The sequence below is a fragment of the Cnephaeus nilssonii genome, assembly GCF_951640355.1.
Source record: "Cnephaeus nilssonii genome assembly, chromosome: 10".
In the NCBI taxonomy this organism is placed as follows: Eukaryota; Metazoa; Chordata; class Mammalia; order Chiroptera; family Vespertilionidae; genus Cnephaeus; species Cnephaeus nilssonii.
Window position 1 is genome coordinate 10,817,093 of NC_137081.1, and position 21,398 is coordinate 10,838,490.

A 21,398-nucleotide genomic window follows, 5' to 3' on the forward strand; every position below is an offset into this window, starting at 1 on the left:
AGAGGTTGGTAAACTTCTTAAAGGGCCGCATAATAGACTCTGGCTATGTTCCTTGAAATTTACATCTAAAGGAACAGCAGAGTAGTGGAATACAAGAAGGTGATGGGTTTCAGAAGTTACAAGTATGCCATTAAAATATGGTATATAATATCTTTCCTACATTTAAATTAAATATATTTTAATAGAGTAAAATACTGTATCACAGGGTTCATTCTTATTTACAGAAACAGTTTTCAATCATTAGTGCCTAATAAAGATAAACAGAATCAGCCACTAAACCTCTCTCCTGTATTTTTTAGGGAATTAGTGATGGTATTCCACTAATAAAGGCCATTGTCCCCAAAAATCAGCCTCGTTCTTTTATGTCTCAAGGCAGTCCTGAGTTACTGGTAAGTAGATTATACCTTTTGCACATTGCCATATATGTATATTTTATTACAACTTACCAAAAAAATGAGAAAGTGAAAAAAAAATTTTAAAGCCTTTAAAAAAAAGAGAGAAAATTTTTATAGAATTTGGCCAAGTATAGAAATGAATTTTTCATTTTTTATATAGCTTTTATTTTAAGTAGTTTCTATAATTTTAAAGTTTATCTGGAATAATAAATATGTGAAAATATGAGAAAATTTTGTATAAGAAAAATAGGGTGTAACATCTTCTTAGGTATTAAAATTTATCATTCAGCAGTAATAATTATGAAAATGAGAAGTAATACAGAATTGATTATGGTTTACTTGCAGCACATGCTAGTGAGTGCTTTAAATGAATTTTGTCAATTAGTCCACCTAAATATCCTGTAGAATGAGCAGTATTATTATTTTTCTTCTACAGATGAGAAATTAAAACTTGGAAGTAACTTGCTCAAAGTCACAGAGCTAGCAAGTAAGGGATCTGGGACCCTGGCATGTGTACCAAACCTAGGTCTGGCTTACTCCAGTTTTGTCTCTTAGAAATTATAAAAATGGAGTACAGCAGAGTGAACAGTAGAGATTCCAGAATTAGACCTGTTTTTCTAATTATGCATATTATATGTTTACTCAGAAAAAAACAAGTTTGTGAAAGATACAAAAATAATAATAGTATTTTTTGAGTGGTAGAATTCTTGTGATTTTTCAGATTTAATACCTGTATTTTTTTTAAAGGTATCTGATTTTCCTTTTTGGTAATCTCCTACTTTTATAATCATAGGGGAGAAAAGCTTTTCATTTAAAAAAATATATATATTGTTATTTATTTCAGAGAGGGAGAGAGAGATAGAAACATCAATGATGAGAGAGAATCATTGATTGGCTGCCTGCCTCCTGCACGCCCCCAACTGGGGACTGAGCCTGCAACCTAGGCATGTGCCCTTGACCAGAATCGAACCTGGGACCCTTCAGTCCACAGACTAACGCTCTATCCACTGAACCAAACCAGCTAGGGCAAAAATATTTTCATTTTTAAAAGAAAATATTCACTTTGACTGTGAGATCTTAACAATTCATCATAAGTTCTATTTCTGATTATATCGTGAGCATTTGGTTATTCTCTGTTGCTTTCTTTAATCTCTCATTAAATTTTCCTCTCATATGTTCTTTTTCTAGATAACAGTGAGCATGAATTATGTTATTGGAACCCATGGATGGCTGCCTTATGACAGAAACATTTCTAATTACTTTACATTTTTCAAGGATCAAACTGTGACAAATCCAAAGTAAGTAAATGAACATTTAAATAAATCAGGTATAATACTTATTGCCTAGAAAAACAACTAGCTTGATTGATTGGTTTTATTTTTAAAGTAATATTGTATACATCCAGATTTTCTTTCCTCTCTCCTTTTTTCCTCTATCGTTTATTTCTTTCTCTCTTCCTTCCCTCCTTTCTATCTTTCCTTCTTCCCTTCCCCTGAATTGACACCAGCTTAAAGACTAAATAATTTCTATCATACCATTATAGAAGCACAAATTATTGGGAATAGTTTTTAGGCTTAATTGTAATTATTTTTATTGTTCAATTTTACCTCAATATGTTTTGTGTAATAAGACTTTATTATTTACCTTAGTTATCTTTTAAAATATTCAAAGGTTACATTCTAAGTTCAGTTGAATTCTCCCTTACTCTTGAGTTATTTTAGCTATATGTTTATTAGGGTCAATGTCTTTTCCTTCTTATCCCACATAGGACTTAGTACTATTTTGCTTTGCCCAAAGTATACCGTCAGTAAATTAATACTGAATAATAAAGGTTTAGAGCTGAATGAAGGGTCAGAATTGGCCCTCATTATCCATAACACACACTGAAGTATAATCACTTCTTTGTGTCGTTCTGCAGAATTTAGATTGACTAAGGGCACAGGTATTTCAGTGGGAAACAGATAAAACCCATATGCTTTCTTTGGTTGGAATGGAAAATGATCTTCATGGGTATTTATTGTTGGATACATATTTATCTTTTTGTGTTAGTAGATCCTAGTTACAGTTATTTCTGACTTTCCTGATCTTATCTTTATACAGGGGTGGACAAAAGTAGGTTTACTGTTGTGAGTACATGAAACACAGGCAGAGTATATTCTTGTTTTATTTTTAATTATATTATCCTCTCTAATAAAATGGTAATATGCAAATTAACCATCACCCTGCTACATAAGCCACGCCCACCAGCCAAGCCACGCCCACCAGCCAATCAGGGTGGGTATGCAAATTAACCCCAATCCAAGATGGCTACAGCCACAGAGAGCAAGGTTTCCCAGGTAACAGAGCAAGCCAAGCTTTCCATAGCCGTTGCAGGCCTAAGCCTCCACTCAAGCTACAAAGTTTCAATTATAGAAGGTAAACAAATTCAAACAAATGGCGGCAGAGTGGAGCTTGAGAGAGCAGGCCAGGATTGCCGGCGGCAACAGGGGAAGCAAAGCTTTCCGCACACCCTGGCCGGGCCCACCTGCTTAAGGCAACAAAGTTTCAATTGTAGAAGGTGAATTAACTGCCACAGAAATAGCTGCCGCCCCAGAGGGAACAGCAGGCTTGGCTCCACTCCAGGCTACAAAGTTTCAATTGTAGAAGGAAAATAAATTCCAGATACCAGGGCCTCCTCTTGGGTCGCCAGGGTGCGTGGCTGGCCTGCAAACCACCACAGGCCCCTCGCTCAGGCCGCCCCACGCCCCAAGGGAACCCCACCCTGATCCGGGATGCCCTTCAGGGCAAACCAGCTGGCCCCCACCCCTGTACCAGGCCTCTATTCTATCTAATAAAAGAGTAATATACAGATTGATCATCACTGCAACACACAATATAGCTGCCCCCATGTGGTCAAAGATCCTGCCCCCATGTGGACACAAGATGGCCACCACAAGATGGCCAGCAGGAGAGAGCAGTTGGGAGGCACCCAGCCTGTAAGGGAGGGCAGTTGTGAGGGACCAAGCCTGCAAGGGAGGGCAGTTGTGAGGGACCAGGCCTGCAAGGGAGGGCAGTTGTGAGGGACCAGGCCTGCAAGGGAGGGCAGTTGAGAGGGAACAGATTTGCAAGGGAGGGCAGTTGGAGGTGATCAACCCTGCAGGAGAGGGCAGTTAGGGGTGACCAGGCTGGCAGAGGAGGGAAGTTGGGGGCAAACAGGCTGGCAGGGGAGCAGTTAAGCATCAACCAGGATGGCAGTGGAGTGGTTAGGGGGTGATCAGGCTGGCAGGCAGAAGCAGTTAGGGGCAATCAGGAAGGCAGGCAGGCAAGCAGTTGGGAGCCAGCAGTCCTGGATTGTGAGAGGGATGTCCGACTGCCCGTTTAGGCCCGATCCTGGTGGGATCGGGCCTAAACGGGCAGTCGGACATCCCTCCAGGAGTCCCAGATTGGAGAGGGTACAGGCTGGGCTGAGGGACAACCCCCCGCCGTGCACGAATTTCGTGCACCGGGCTTCTAGTGTATTATAACTGTAAACCTACTTTTATCAAACCTGTACTCTGAGGCTACTATTTACAAAATTGACAAACCTGTACTCTGAGGCTAATATTTACAAAATTGGCTTTGAAAAGCAAGATTTAAATCTTTTTGACACCTTTACCAATTTCAATTTATTTATGCTTAATCCTTGAGGCTTTGTTATATAAAATTTTATTTTATGAAAAGTATAAATAAAGTAAGATTAATGTATTTTCTGAAAGTCTTAATCATTTATTAATAGACATTTCAAATTGAAGATTGAACAGACATTTTTTATTTCTTTTTTAGAGATGTTAAAAAAAATAGTTAAGTCTAAGTGATCTTTAAAGGAAAAGTCTAATATTTAATTGTGTTTACAGAACTCAGCGTAGTCTGAATGGTCCTTTTGCTCCAGGGCTGGAGATCACTTCTAAGCTATTTATAGTGTCACATGATGCGAAGTTGCTTTTCAGTGCTGGACACTGGGATAATAGCATTCAAGTGATGTCACTTACAAAAGGCAAAATTATTTCACACAATATCAGACATATGGGTAAGCATTAACATTTTTCTCCCCCAACCCCAAAATGTCTCTATTTTTTCTAACTATAAAAGGAAAAAAAAAAGTAGTACATACTTATTAGAAAAAAACATTACATTTTACCTTTGAAGCTGAGTGTACTTTTTGATAGAGCAGTGTTATGTATATTGTATGCTTTCTTTAAGAGTATCTAATATATTTTGGGTATATTAACCACCATATAAATTAAATACAGCTTTATAGTATCTTAAAGATGTTAGGCTAAAGTCTTTTCTTTAAAATTTGTTGATAGAAATACGAATTTTAAGACAAAATGGTAAGAAAAAAAATCTGTCATAGTTGAATAGTACATCAACTGTCCTATTACTTTGTTAATAGTAAAACATGAAAGAGGTAAAATTGTTGAATGTTCTTTAACCTGGTACTTCTTAGTGTCTTAGTGTTCAATATAAGTATAAAATGAGTAGATTTTCCCCTAATAAGCCTAATAGGAAAGGGAATAGAGTCTGCTATTAATTCTGTACCAATGACTTCTAAGATATCACTGAGCTCAGATTTTTACAATTTAGGAAAGAATGTATTTTATATTGAGAATCTATGGTATAATACAGTGATGGCGAACCTATGACACGCGTGTCAGCACTGACACGCGTAGCCATTTCTGATGACACGTGGCCGCTGAGGCGCCGCATGCCGAGGATGAAACATTTGCGAAATAATGTTTTTTCCTCAAAGTGACACACTACCCAAGTTATGCTCAGTTTTTTGGCGAAGTTTGACACACCAAGCTCAAAAGGTTGCCCATCACTGGTATAATATGTACTATGTTGGTTAAGGTCACATATTGTATAGGATTACAGTTCCAAATGAGAATAGACGGTGAATGGGGATGAGAGAGCAGAGAAACATATCAAAATTTACTGGGGCTTCATTTCAAGCTACCAGACCTGCTGCCATTTCCCTGCCCTATGTCTACACTTCACCCTCAAAGAAGGGTGGCCCCAAAGAGAGCTCTCGTATGTGATTTTAATACTGCTGACTTTCTGTGTCACTCTTCCCGATGCTTTCCCAAAGCCAGTTCTGTATTTCTCCTTTAGAGCAACTGATTTAGTAATAGTTTGAGCATAAGCTAAAATTGCCTGTTCCGTTCCAGCAAAACCAAGCAATTTAATTTAACTTTTTTATTTTTTCTTGCAGATATTGTGACTTGTTTAGCTACAGATTACTGTGGAATACATTTGATTTCTGGTTCCAGAGATACTACATGTATGATATGGCAAATAACACAACAGGTAGTTACACATTTAAATACTCTGTTTAGGTCAGAGATTCACCCTGGGAATGCTGTTGAAATGTTCTAATAGAATAGTGAATTGTTCTCTGGCATTGAAGGATTATCTGAGCTCCTTTGTATTCTTTTGCCCACATTCTGTCCTGTCCTAAATCACTACATTTTCTCCTAGGTTTATTGTCTGATTCTTTACCTTTTATCCCCTATTATTTTCCAAATACCCCCAAAGAGGACATACAGATGGCCAATAGACATATGAAAAAAATGCTCAGTCACTAATCATAAGAGAGATGCAAACTAAAACCACAATGAGACATAACCTCAACACCTGCAAAAATGGCTACCTACCATTAATAAATCAACAAACAAGTGCTGGCGAGGATATGGAGAAAAGGGAACCCTAGTGCACTGTTGGGGGAACACAGTATGAATTTCCTTTAAAAATTAAAAATTGAACTGCCTTTTGACCCAGAGATCCCACTTCTTGGAATATATCCTAAGAATTCCAAAATACCAATCAGAAAGAATATATGCACCCCTGTGTGCATAGCAGCATTATTCACAATAGCCAAGATCTGGAAACCTAAGTGTTTAAATCTGACTTAAATCTAATAGCCTAAGTGTCCATTAATAGATGAGTGAATAAAAAAGCTGTGGTGCATTTATACAATAGAATACTACATGGCTGTCAAAAGGAAGGAACTCTTAACCTTCTGCAACAGCATGGATTGGCCTGGAGATTATTAAGCAAAATAAGTCACTCAGAGAGAGAAAAATAACCATATGATGTCACCTACATGTGGATTCTAATGAACAAAATAAACTGATGAACAAAACAGAGCCTGATTCATGGATACATGGTACAGACTGACAGAAGTCAGAGGGGAGTGGGTGGGATGGACTGGATGAAAGAACGTGAAGAGAATAGCCAAAGAACATATATGCATAGCCCATGGACACACACAACAGTGTGGTGAGGACCAGAGGGAGGGGAGGGCGAGGTCTGGGTAGAGGTGTACAAAGGGGGGTAAAATGGGGGACATCTGTAATAGTGTCAACAATAAAAAAAAGAATATTCAATAAAATAAAACCTCAGAAATTAAATTATAAAATATCATTTCAAGATAAAAAGGGAAATTGCAAAAGAATCAAACTGAGATCCAAACCAATGTCATTACAAATATACTAAATCCAAAGCAGAAATAGTAAGGATCAGATTTGATGTGACTAAAAATAATGTTAGCATGGAAGATAGAATTAATGTAAAAAACAAAATAATTAAAGCTATTAGATAAAGAGTGATTACTATTTAAATCAGCAAAGTCAACATAAAGATAATTGATGTTCCTAAATAGGTACTCAAATTAATGAAAAAGAGAAAGTGTTGAGAAATATAATAGAAAACATTTCTTTGAAGTGAAGGGAGAATAAACTTGTAGAAAAGGGCAAACAATATACCTGTTAAAATTAATCCAAAATAATCAACTTTGAAACTATTCAGATTTCAATTTTTGAGCTACCAAATATTGAGAGTAATTTTCGAACCCAAGGAGAAACAAGAATGAGTAATGTGAACACAATCAGTGGTTAGAACTAGTTGCAATGTTAGTTTGTAATTAGACAGTTTAAATACAACATAAAATCTTTTAGTAGGAAGTAGTCTACAAGGCAATTACCTTTGCTTTTCTGTTTTAATATTAGGGAGGTGTTCCTGTGGGTTTAGCATCTAAACCCTTTCAGATTCTTTATGGACACACTGATGAGGTATTGAGTGTCGGCATCAGCACTGAGCTTGACATGGCAGTGTCAGGATCAAGGGTAAGATTTCACCTTTAAGAAATGCTAATTTTTCTATATATAATATTTGTTTAATCCTTATCCATGGATATGTTTTTTAATTGATTTTAGAGAGAGAAGGAAGGGGAAGAGAGAGAAATGTCGAGAGAGTGAGAGAGAGGTCGATGTGAGAGAGAAACATTGATCTGTTGCCTCCCATGTACACCCCACAGGAGATGGAACCTATTATCTGGGTATGTGCCCTGACCAGGAATTGAACCTCATCCTTTTGGTATACAGAATGATGTTCCAAACAACTGGGCAACCTGGCCAGGGGTAGAGCAATATTTATATTTAAATTTTTTGTAGGGGAATTGATAAAAGTATAGAACTTTTTTATTATGTGTAGGACTTTGCAAAACTAGAAAACTGCAGAAAGAACAAACTTAAAGAGACAATTTTATTTTGGGAATTTACTTATTCTTATTATTTAAGAATAATAGGGCATTTTATGAAATAAAATACTATTTGAAATTTTAAGATTGGAATTTTTCCTCAAGTACTTGGTGGAATAATCACTTTCTCAGTTCCTTTCCCATATTTATCCAGTCTACTTTCTTTTTTCTTTTTTCTATTTTGGTGTCTTTTTTCTTTTTCTTTTTCTTTTTCATTTTCTAATATTTTCTTTGTGTAGGATGGCACAGTGCTTATACATACTATTCAGAAAGGTCAGTACCTGAGGACTTTACGACCACCTTGTGAGAGTTCTCTGCTCCTGACCATTCCCAATTTGGCCATATCCTGGGAAGGACATATTGTCATCTACTCCAGCATTGAAGAAAAGACCACCCTCAAGGTATCTACCAGTTTCATGCAATAAGGCTTGACTATAAGCTTGTTTTTTTCCTTCCCACATTATATATATGAAACATTTTGAGGGAGGAAAGAAAACCATATTTTAAAAAGAATGTGTTTTCCTTTCATCATTCAATTTGTTCATTCCTTATAATTACCTTACCCTATCACAATCTTGGCCTTATGTTTGTATTTTGTTTTAGGGATTTCTATTGGCCTACATAATATATTATTTCAAAAATAATTTCTGGTTATGTAATAATTTCTTATTGCCAAGGCAGGGTGTAAATATACAAACCATGAATTTTATATGTTTACTTGCAGTGATAAAGCTTTTTAAAAAATTAAGAGAATCTATTTGTTTTGTTTTAAGAATGTAGAGGGGTTTTTTTTTGTTTGTTTGTGTTTTACTGGATGAGGTTTTAATTCTTTTGAAGGAGTAAGAGTTCTTACTTAGTATTTATTTACTTGGCAGTCTGATTTGAAATCACTTGAGTAATATTGTCTACACACTTTCTCTTAAAATATAACTATGTGTTTATTCCAATATTTTAAACCTAATAATCATTCTGTTATATAGTTTTAATTAACAGTATTAAAATTCAGTTTTAAATTAAGATAATTAAATTTTCTTCATCTAATCTTTGCAGGATAAGAATGCATTGCATCTGTTTTCTGTAAATGGAAAGTGTCTAGGATCTCAAGTCCTGAAGGAACAAGTATCAGATATATGTATAATTGGAGAACACATTGTCATGGGTAGTTTACAAGGGTTTCTGTCAATAAGAGATCTCCACAGGTAAATAATAATATTTATTGAAGTGAAAATCATTATTCTAAGGTTTCTAATATTTTGGTTTATAGTTTATTATGAACATGTCTTTTTTTTTAGTAACTATGAAAAAAATGAAGCTAATTTATTCCTGGATTAGTAAATTATAGATGTGCATTTTTTTAAATGTAAAAATTTTATGCTATGTGTATTTTACCACAATTAACATTTTTTTTTAATAGCCCAGAAGTGCCAACCCTGGATTATAGATTTGGAAATTTGTCCAATTACAGTTTGAATTTTCACAAACTAAAGTTAGGGTTTTTAAAAATATTTTTTAAATTGTGGTAAAACTGAAGTATTTTAAAGGCTAATATGTCTGTTTATGATTAAGTGTGTGTGGATAAAATTGGTGGAGAATCTTATTATTTAATGCAGTGAAGGAGAAGGAAGTTTGAATAGTGGATATGTTTTATGTTTCCTATATGCTCACATATTCTTTTTTCTCTTTATAAAGAAACTTATTTATATTCCTCAAACTGTTTTGGCCTTTCCAAAAACCGTTTTTTTCTAAATTATTTCCTGATCCAAGATGTTCTATGTTACTGCATTCAATCAGAATTACTTCTATAACCAACATCTCTTTTCTGTTTTTGTATTTCCCTTCTCATTTTTATCTTTCTTCTGTGATAGAGCACTCCAATAATATTGTTCCAACATTTTGTTTTACAACCTTACTTTCAGGGCATTTTTAAGAAAATTCCAAATTAGAAAAATCAATGGGCTATTTTAGCAGGTTAGTGTAGAAAATATTCATTACATCATAAGGTTCTTTATTCTCTAATTATAAAAGTTGTGAATTTTTCCTAATGGTTTATTATATTTCATATGAAATTTTAAATATGTATTATTTTATCATACTATATTTATATGTTTTACATATTATATCTTTTAAGGTAAAGTAAATAGACCAATTTTATTCACCTTATCCCCCCACTTATATTTTTTGAGCTTTTACCCTTCTTATTCAACTTTAACTTGTTAATCAGCAAGATAACCATCATTTAATAAGAGCTCATATATATGGTTAGAAGAAAAACAGATGTTGAAAATAAAGAAAAGATCTCTTTAGTATTTTAAGTAATGCTATAAATGTGGACCCTTGTGTGAGGCACTCAGACTTTCTGAACCTAAATCCCACATCTCTAAAATTAAAATACAGAACTAGATTATCATTAAGTTAACTTCCAGGTATAAAATTCTAAGGATCTATTACATATCCATGTATTTATGTGTGTTTTTTTATTTCTCTTTTAGTTTGAATCCCAGCGTCACCCCATTATCCATGAGAATGCCTATCCATTGTGTTTCTGTAACCAAAGAATATAGCCATATTCTGGTAGGATTAGAAGATGGCAAATTGATTATAGTGGGTGTTGGCAAGCCAGCTGAGGTAAAACCTAGTCAAGAATTTCATTTGCCGTAATTTGGGGGATTTCTTTGGTTCTTCTTCATTCCAACTGAATCAAAAATGTCTGTTATAGTCCTAGCTGGTTTGGCTCAGTGGATAGAGCGTTGGCCTGCAGACTGAAGTGTCCCAGGTTCGATTCTGGTCAAGGACACGTGCCTGGTTGTGGGCTCGATTCTTAGTTGGGGGTGTGCAGGAGGTAGCTGATCAATGATTCTCTGTCATCATTGATGTTTCTATCTCTCTCTCCCTCTCCTTTCTTCTCTGAAATCAATTTAAATATATATACTAGTATATATATATGGATAAACAAATTTTAAAAATGTAATTTTTCAAAGGGCAATAAAAAAGGGGTTAAAATTAGTAGTATTCACGAGTGTTACTTATTATATGGTTGAAAGCACACATTTGGCAATTTTCATCTGTCACTCTATGAATAAAGAAATTTGTTTTATTCTCTATCTTTCCTCCCTTAATAATAGTTATTCTTCATTTCTCTGGATTATTTTAAACAGATGCGTTCAGGTCAGCTTTCTCGAAAATTGTGGGGATCTAGCAAGCGACTCAGCCAGATTTCATCTGGAGAAACTGAATATAATACTCAAGATTCCAACTGATTGTTATTTCCATCTTCTCTCATGGGTAACTGAAACTCAATTTACTGCTTTGTCACTTTAACCACATCTACCAACTATCGGAAATGTTTCAGGGTTTTATCCCTGAAAATTACTTAGGGATTACCAAAATTTGGTATGGTATGTGTATAAAAATGTCTGTTGTATTATTATTCACGTTAAAAATTTCTGGTTAACATTATTCTTTTTAACTAATTCTTGGCCCGCACTATGATAGATTTTAGAAAATTTACTTTATTATATTTAGTGCTCTATTCTAATGATCATTAGTCCATTTTGAAAAACAAACTTCTAAAAAATTAAGAAGTTATATTTAATATGCTTATTATTCTAAACAGCAATATTTAAGGTATATCTAATAAAAGTACAAATAAGACGGTTGAAAGACATGGCTTTTAATATATTCTTTAATCATTTTTCTATTTACTGACCACCATATTTTTAAAAAAGTCAATTTACTTGGATCTCCTGATTGGAAGTAATATTTTAAAGGTATTTGTTGCATACTTGTATTTTTGTATCTCAGTATAAATTCCAGATTTTCCTGATAAGTTGAAAATAAGTCTATTGAAACTGGTACATTGGTTCATTCCACTACTACTAAGCACATCACTAGTAAGATTTTATTGAAATGTATTCTTAAATAATAAAGGTTGAGTAGGAATAAGAGAAACTAGAGATACAAAATGCTGATTATGATTTTGACAGTTGGGTCCTTACTGTAGAAATATTTGCAGCACAATTTATATCTTCAAAGTTCAAAATTTCTTGAGTTTTTCTTTACTAAGTGAATACTCCGTTTTCCCCTGATAATTAGAAGAGTTAGCAATAATACCCAAATATATTACATTTCTCAGTAGGTCTTCCATGTGATAGATGAATGAATGGAAAAGACATGTATAACTTAAACTAATCATTTAGATATAGTAATTTTTAAAGATACACATTTCTATTTCATGTTTTGTGTAACTTTTAGAATTAGTTATTTTTATTATGCATAGCTAAATGTTGCATTATGCTTTATTTAAGATTTTATAGTAAAAGGTTGATAGATTTATTTTGGAATTCCAAAAGAATGTTAAAACTAGTGCTTTTATAAGATCATCTCTTGAGTTAGATCAGAGAGCTTTTACTACTCTTGAGTGTCCTTAATTTGAGATTCTATGGGTTTGGGTGCATTTATGAGATTGTGCGAAAATTTTTTGTGTTAATTGTATTTTTTTCAGGAATGAATGGTTGCATCACTTTCTTAAAGGGGTCTGTGGTCAGGAGAAAAAAAGAATATTTTCTACACTAATAGCTTCTTAAAATAAGAATATTCTTTTTCACTCCACAAATCATAGATTTCCTTATATCCAATTGTCATCTCAATTGAATCTTTAAAAAGTTTCCCTTAGCAATTCTTCTCTCCTGGTGCCCACAGTATCTACTACCCTTTTTTTATAACTCTGTGAGTGCGTAAAAATTTATAAGAAGTAAAGGATTCTGTGTAGGGAAGCTTTTTGCGTAGATTTTATCTGAGTCTCGACTAATAAAAGGTTGTGTACTCGAATAATTTCTTCCTAATTATTTTAACTCCTGTTTTATTCAGTAAAAAACAATGCTGTTTGAGGTAAATAACACTGAAATAAATTGGTGCAGCAACTGTAAAATAGAACATATGTAAATGTAAAGGTTTCCTTTTTGAGGAATTTTGGTGAAAATGTCTCAAAATAAGTCAATTGAGATAATTGATGTTTTTTGATATTTATTACTTCCATTAGTTTATTTCATTCTATTTTAATTTTTATCTTACATTTTTTATGCGGTTTCAAGTTAGCAGAACTAATATGATTGCTTTTTGGTATTTTAAATGTTGATCTGTAAAAAAAACTTTCTAAATTAACACTTAAAATTGTTCTTCTACTTATTTATCCAAATATTTTGGTACAAGGATGTCTTCTTTACTTTTAAGGTCATTTAATACTGGTTTTGAAAATTATTTTAGATGCTTATAAGTTACAAAAAGTTTAATTTAGATTACCAAGGGAAAATTCCTAAGTTTATGTTTTTTTTACTTTGCTGCTTTTTAGATGGAGGGACTGAACAAGCAGTACTCATTTTATAGCACAATTAGACAACTTTGTTCACAGTAAAATAGATGTCCTACTTACACTGACAAATGTGCAGAGCAGTGGAATTATACTTTATATTACTCTGTCCAAAAAGTAAAAACCCAAAATGTAGAATTTTGAAGTAAATCTTTGAGAATACTAGCAACAGTCTGGAGGAACAGCACTTAAAGGGTATCTATTAAAATAAGCAAATATAGCAGAACCATTGGTTGAATAATATATTTCTCCTTTAAACAGTTTAGTCCAGTGAATTAAAAATCACTAGATAACCCTAGCTGGTTTGGCTCAGTGGATAGAGCGTCGGCCTGCAGATAGAAGGGTCCCAGGTTCGATTCTGGTCAAGGGCACATGCCCAGGTTGCGGGCTTGATCCCCAGTAGGGGGCGTGCAGGAGGCAGCCGATCAATGATTCTCTTTCATCATTGATGTTTATCTCTCCCTCTCCCTTCCTCTCTGAAATCAATAAAAATATATTTTTAAAAAATCAAAATCACTAGATAATCACTGGAAAGACGTACTTTGGGAGGTACTGGTGTATTTAGATGCTATCCATATAAATTATTTCTATATTGTATAGTGGGAGATAGGCAAAGAAAATTTTAACTTGAATACCAGAATTCTATTTATTTGCCCTTAAGTATATTTTATATTGTTACTACTGAAGAAATTACTAATGGAAGTCTTTTAATTGAATTTAAAGAGGTAAACTCCTTTTAGATATTTATATTTAAAAATGAGTAGCATTGTCTATATCACCTTTCCAAGGAAAGATGCAAGTTTATGGGATATACTAGAAGCTAACAGGTGGACATTTCAGTTAATGAATATATCTCAACTTGGCTGTTATAAAGTCTACAGAACTTTTCATTTGCTTTTGTTTCTTGATGCTTGATAATGGTAATGATGGAAATAAAATTCTCAGCATCCTATTGATGTGAGATTTATAGTAAGATGATTTTACTTTTAGAAAGTGAGGTTAGGCATGAAAACATAACTGTGCTCACTTAGAGAATAAAAAAGCTTTATAAACCCTTTTCCAATTCTCCTCAATTAGTATTTTCATTTTCTTAAAATTGGAGGAGAGAAGATAAAATAATACACCCCTTTTCAACTATCCCCAGTTAGTATTTTGTCATTTGCTTAGTTAAAATTAGAGGAGAGAAGATAAAATAGACCATTACATGAAAATTAGGAAAGTATATGAAAATGAAGCTTGGCCAGTTGGTTTAAAATATTTTAAGTGTGGACCATGGCTGATTGTTCAGTTCGTTAGAGTGTTGTCGTGATATGCCAAGGTTGTAGATTTGATGCCTGATCAGGGCACATACAAGAATCAACCAATGAATGCATAAATAAATGGAACAACAAATCTCTCTCTCTCTCTCTCTCTCTCTCTCTCTCCTCTCACATCTCTCTAATAATTAAAAATATTGTAAGCATGTGAAGCTCATGTTAGCTATGAATAAGTTTCTATGTATTAATTTTCTTGAGGTCACAGTGCTTTTTTGTAGGATACATACGTTTGTAGGAGATAAAATGCCAATTATTCACTTGTCATTAGCAAGGAACATTAGTAAAGCTTTTTTTTCCCCCCATGTAAAGTATATAAATCTTCTTAAAGAGCTGTTATTAAAAATCAGTTTTATGCTTCTGCAGGAATAAGTGTGTTCTCATACTTAATTAGGATTTAGAATTGAAAGTTGAATCTTAACCTAAGATTTTTTTAGATATTGCTTGAGTAAGATAGGCAAAGAAAATTTTAACTTGAATACCAGAATTCCATTTATTTGCCCTTAAGTATATTTTATATTGTTACTACTGAAGAAATCACTAATGGAAGTCTTTTAATTGAATTTAAAGAGGTAAACTCCTTTTAGATATTTATATTTAAAAATGAGTAGCATTGTCTATATCAACTTTCCAAGGAAAGATGCAAGTTTATGGGATATACTAGAAGCCCGTTGCATGAAGATTTGTGCAAGAATAGGCCATCCTTCCCCTGGCTTTGCTCCCGGCCGCCTGAGAGCCTGCAGGTCCTCGCTGCCAGCTGCCCGGGAGCCTGCAGGTTCTCTTTCCCAGCGGAGCACCGCTCCTGTAGCTCCCTCCGCCCCCCGCCTTCCCCCTCACAGCAGGCGTCCCGCCCCACCTGGCCACTTTGTGCCTGTGTATGCAAATTAACCCGCCATCTTTGTTGGGTTAATTGCATCCCCACTCCTGATTGGTTTGTGGTCATCACGGAGGTATGGTCAATTTGCATATTTCTCTTTTATTAGTGTAGATTATATAAAAATTAAATACTATCTTATAATATGTAATAGTATGGGTTGGGTGAAGGTTGGTCTTTTCAAATACATCATTAAACTTGTCTTCCATAAATAAGTTTTTAAACCAGTCTTTAGGTTAGAGTTTTTGAGTGACATAAGAAATGAAATACATTATTTTTCTTTTCTAAATCTAATCTTTTTCCTTTATCAGCTAGATACATAGCTTGTCCTAATTACTGTTTCTCTCATCACCTGAAACTGTTCATTCCAAGTAAGTGACCAGTCTTAAGCATTTTTATCACTCTCTCAAGAAATCAATTCTCATTATTCTTTTTGCTTAATCATTTATCATATATACTCAACATTTGATTTGTTTAAACTTGACCACATGTATAACATTGTTTTGGAGAGTTTTCCTTCATCAGAGTCCTGGTGGTACTTTTTCTGAAGACGTTAGGCAGTGGCAATTTATTGTTATCAGTCATCATTTTAGTATTATTAAAATGTTGGCCACAACCTTACTTCTTTAATTTGAATCTAGCATTTTCTAGGCCAGTGTTTGTTTTCTTTTCTTTTCTTTCCTTTTTTTTTGTTTTTTTGTTAATCCTCACTAAGGATATTTTTCCCATTGATTTTCAGAGAGAATGGAAGGGAGTGGGAAGAGAAAGAGAGAGAGTGGTGAGAGAGGCACATCAATTGGTTGCCTCCTGCAAGGGTATCGAACCTGCAACCCAGGGAATCATACCCGGGAACCGAACTTGGGACACTCCAGTGCACAGGCCAATGCTCTAACCACGGAGAAACACTGGTTAGGGCTCTTTTTCTTTAGTTCTCACCCAAGGATATACTTTTATTGATTTTTAGAGAGAAAAACATCAATCCATTGCCTCCTGTGCGTGCCTTAGCTGGGGATCAAACTCACAACCCAGATATGTGCCCTGACTGGAAATAGAACCTGCAACCTTTTGGTGTATGGGATGACACTCTAATCAACTGAGCTTTTTTTTTTTTTAATATGTTTGTATTGATTTTTAGAGGGAGTGAGAGGGATAGAGTGAAAAACATTGATTGGCTGTCTTCTGCACACTCCCTACTAGGGAGTCAGCCACAACCTGGCCATGTGCCCTGACCCGGAATCCAGCCTGTGACCTCTTGGTTCATGGGTCGACGCTCAACCACCGAGCCACACTGGCCTGATTAGGCCACTGTTTCTTAATTGAGATTGCAAATCAGACTTATTGAGGTTTTATAAATGTACAGAAATCTTGGCACTACTCTGGACTTTCTGAATGACATTACTTGATCTTGATATAAAATAATGTCTCAGGATTATATTAAATCTTAAAATACTTTATTCTATAGAAATTCATTTTTATAAATCAGATACAATATTCACAGGCTTATTTGAGAATAGTTTTAATCATTATCCTTAAATGAGACATTTTATCTAGAATTTTCTTGGAATGGGTTTTTTGTATTGCATGCTATAGAAACAACTAAATTTCCTTTTTAGTTGCATTATTATTATAAGCCCTCTTCAGATCTTCCATATTTGAAACTTGTAACTAATAGTTGCCCTCAAAAGTATGCTTGCTTTTTATTCCTAGTGGCTGTCAGTGAATATTTGCATATTTGAATTACGTAACATTTAAAAGTTTTAATAAAAAGCGTGAGTGACAAAATAAAATTAGATCTCTGTAACCTTGAAGCTCTAGTAAGCAATAGAATTTTCCTAATTAAAAAGCATTGATAAAGTCCTTGCACATCTGATGACTTTGGCAGGTATAGCTTCTATATGGAAATAATTTTTAATTTTTCAAATGTAAAGTCCTAGTATTACAGAAAATAAAGCATTAAAATTTAAAGTATTTTGACCTGTAGTGGAAATGATTCCATTTTCTACATTAATAATATAAGGCCATCCTTGATTATGGGATTTAAGTTATTTTCTTCAATATAAGAAGCTTGTGTAAAAGTGGCTATGTTATCAAATATTTTTCTGGTACGTTATAGTAATTCCTCAAGACACATCTTGTATTATCTCACATTTGTCATATGTAAGTGATTTCTAAATACATGACACAATTTTGATCTATGAAACTAATGTTTTATTGAAAAAAGACAGATATAACTATTTACTTTTGTCTTAATGTCTATAATCTTATGAACTGAAAATACAAAGGAATAGAACAAGTAGAAATTCACTAATTCAACTTGTTTTCCATGGTATAGTTTTAATGTTTCCTTGAAAACTTATTTTGCAAATATTATAATAATATAACCAAAATTTTGTCACTGAAAGAATTACCCATTCATTTCTCAGTTGACAGTGAAATTTTTTTTGTGTGTGTGTGTTTTCACTTAAAATATAGCTGTCTCATTATTTTATTTTATAACTTTTTGAGTATAGAAAGTGATTAACTATTTGTAATATTTTTCAATGACATGTTGTAATTTGAGAATAGAAGAGGTTAGGATTTAGCTGAAGTTGGAAAATAAAATTTTATTTTGATTAAAATCTAACTTTTTTAAAAAGTCTTAATCAAATTGGACCTTTTAAATTTTTATTTTGGTAATAACATATTTCAATTTAATTTGTATTAAAATTAGAGGTTCTCTGATAGCCAGTGTACTAATTATTGTTAAAATGCTATTTTTGATGTTCCTTCTCTTGGAAATATTTTGCAATATTCTATTAGCAATGTGTTTGAAGATTTAGTGGGCTCACCTACAAATTCAACAGGTACTTTTGCATTTTGAAGGGAAAAATTTATCTGTGATAGACATTATTTTGCTCTTCAGAATGTTAAAATTAAATTATATTAATGAACACTTTAGAAACTGGTTCTGGTAAGGAAATACCAGTTGTCAGACCTAACTGAAAAGAATTTCAACCTCTTAGTTTCTTATTTAGGGATTACAGAGAATAACTATTTCTTTCTTTGGGATTTTGATTGCTTTTCTTAGATAACTTTTAAATTATTTAATTATAATAGTTTCTATACTTTTCCCAAAATTATGGCATATTATAGTAGATCTTTCTGTTTAAAATCTTTTCTATTTCAGACTTTTTTTCTTATTCTGTTCTATTACTGCTTTCTGTGATTCATAAATACCATAACCAAATTTTTTGTGTGCTACTGTTTGTTTTATAGTTAGCTTTACATATGAAAAATTGCTGGTAAATTATAGGGTTGGTCTGTTCTCTTCAGAAACTCCTCTAACAGGTATGGCTTTTCTTCCCCCAACTGTTTGCTTTTAAAGACTTGGAGGAAAATTTTTGCAAAAAGTAATCAGGGAGCTAGCCAGTCATTTTCTGCCAGATGTATTGTTGTAAAAGTGCATCCATTAAGACAGAAAATTATCAAACAAATTATTTTTCCTTTATGTCAGTTTTTTGGGACCCAGATTAAACAGAAGCATTTCAGTGTTATCACAGACGGTGACAGTGACTTGAATATGTGTGTGTGTATACATCATGCACACAGTCATTTCAGAGGAGGATAACTGAAAATCTGAAATTACATTTTAAAAAACTTGCAATTTGTGCTGCTACTTAAATATTTAATTAATAAAGTTATATAGTTAGCATAAAAGTTCCTTCTCATTTTTTCTACTGGAATGGACCATGGAAAAAAATATTAAGCCTTATTTATATCTAATTATCGACTGTGCAAACTGTGACTCAATGAGTATTTGTATGCCAAAAAAGGTTTTAAAGTGGAGAAAGTTTTAAACGTAATAAAGATGTGTAAATAATTTTTATTAATAGTCTCATTATAATGAAGTTACTGTTAATTTGGTGCAATACATTCTTCCCTTCCTCATCCTTTTAAATTTAAATATATAAGATGTATGTTTTGTTTTGTTACATCAAGTGCTGTTTTAAAATATTTCAGTGTGTATATGAGCTAATGTTTTATTTGTTTCTGTATAGTATGATTGAAGATAATAATTGAAAATTTTGCACTTTTTTTAGTCCTTTGGAAATTTGTATTCTAAAAGTTTTTAAGAATGTACATTTATTTTGTATATAGTTAGATTTGTACATGAAAATGGATTTGAATCAAATTAAAAAATGATGTTACTTTCTTCGATTGATTTGTAATTCTCAATTCATAAAGTCTGGTCTTAACCTTGGTTAAGTTATTTGAGTAGACAAGGAATTGAATACAATATTTGTTAAGCAGCAAATTGATCGCTGCTTCTTTCTCTTGTGAGCAGAATTTCTTCTGTAGTCCTGTGTGCATTAGATAAATGTTAGATTAAATGACAAGTTTTTGTCATATGTAACAACAAGATATAAAGCCTTTTTTAAAAAATATGTTTTTATTGATTTTTTAGAAAGAGAGGAAGGGAGAGAGAGAAAGGAATAGAAACATCAAGGAGAAACATCAAACAGCTGCCTCCTGCATGCCCCCTGCTAGGGATTGAGCCAGCAACCCTGGCTTGTGCCCTGACCAGGAGTCAACTGATGACCTCTGAGTGCATGGGTCAACGATCAACCACTGAACACACCAGCTGGGCGGTATAAAGCTTCTAAAGCCACCTTTTGTTTTAAAGCCACCTCAGAAACATGGTTACATTTTTCCCCCCGGAAAATGTTCATAAGCCAGAAAATCTCCACTTGTAGTTAAACAACACTACATTAGGTTGGTATTTTATTTTACTTTTATTTCTTTCACAATTAAAATGTTTTATTCATCAACTTTTGGTAGTCTAAGTGTTGACCTAATCTTTCTGTTTTTGATAAGGTTAATAGAACCTAATCCATAATAAGACAGAACCCAAGCTCTGTTTCAGGTTCTTGCTAGTACTTTTGTCTCTAGATCCAGAGTAACAGGACAATAGAAATGAACATTAACCTTTTTCTAGTCTAGCACCATGTATGCACTGTTCTATACTTTAATTGAAGACACTTTGCTAGAATTGGAAACTTCCTGCATTAATTCATCTGGTAAAATTGCTCAGTCATTGGACAATCCAAGCCAGGTCAGTTAAAGGCTTAATTATGGCCACCTTGCTTTTGTAATGTGAAATACATCTATAACACCATCCTAAGCATCAAATAAATGTGTTTGTTTTATACAGTAATACTAGAGCTTATATATTTTTCACCATATATCATTCAATTAATGATTAAATGATTTTAAAAAACTTTTTATTACGAATTTTTTTACTTATTTTTAACTTTTTTCACTACTGAATTTTTAATAATTTTGAGTTTCTTCAATTCTTATAAAACTCTTTTACCTACATAGCATTTGGTGCATTTTCAAAAGTTGCATCCATTCAAAGGTGATTCAATTGTAATTTTGCAGCGATTGGAAGAGTTAAGGGAAGGGTACAGAAAAATTATGAATTGTCATTATCCATGCTCTAGTGCTACAAAATTCTTTTTTAAAAAAATCTTTATTGTTGAAAGTATTACAGATGCCCTTCTTTCCCCCCTCCCGTTGACCCCCTCCACATGCCTTCCCAGCCCTTTTGTTTGTCCATGGGCTATGCATATAAATTGTTGGGTTAATCTCTTCCCACCCTCCCCTCCTTCCCTCTGCAATACGTCAGTCTGTTACATGTTTCAATGTTTCTGGATCTGTTTTGTTCATCAGTTTATTCTAATAAAATTATTTTTGAAATGGGTGCCTTCTTATATTATTCAACTTTAACTTATAGCCCAAATCTTTTTTTAATATATTTTTTAATTGATTTCAGAGAGGAAGAGAGAGATAGAAACATCAACCATGAGAGAGAATCATTGACTGGCTTACTGCCTTCCGCACACCCCACACTGGG

The 21,398-nt window shown here is 33.5% G+C and overlaps 1 protein-coding gene across 6 annotated transcripts in view; it reads left to right on the plus strand.

The window, feature by feature from the left end:
• Positions 1-21,251, plus strand: part of NBEAL1 (neurobeachin like 1) — a 142,506-nt gene extending 121,255 nt beyond the window's left edge. For 4 of the 6 annotated variants that reach the window (XM_079782313.1, XM_079782312.1, XM_079782315.1 and 1 more), the window contains 9 exons: positions 300-389; positions 1,584-1,693; positions 4,268-4,440; positions 5,626-5,720; positions 7,421-7,537; positions 8,190-8,351; positions 9,001-9,149; positions 10,440-10,575; positions 11,106-21,251. In XM_079782313.1, the coding sequence (XP_079638439.1) occupies positions 300-389; positions 1,584-1,693; positions 4,268-4,440; positions 5,626-5,720; positions 7,421-7,537; positions 8,190-8,351; positions 9,001-9,149; positions 10,440-10,575; positions 11,106-11,207 (1,134 nt within the window). In that variant the 3' untranslated portion in view covers positions 11,208-21,251. Of the gene's footprint in view, positions 1-299; positions 390-1,583; positions 1,694-4,267; positions 4,441-5,625; positions 5,721-7,420; positions 7,538-8,189; positions 8,352-9,000; positions 9,150-10,439; positions 10,576-11,105 lie in introns of those variants that run through there. The other 2 variants (XM_079782316.1, XR_013814091.1) reach the window with 2 other exon arrangements.
• Positions 21,252-21,398: the final 147 nt, after the last annotated feature.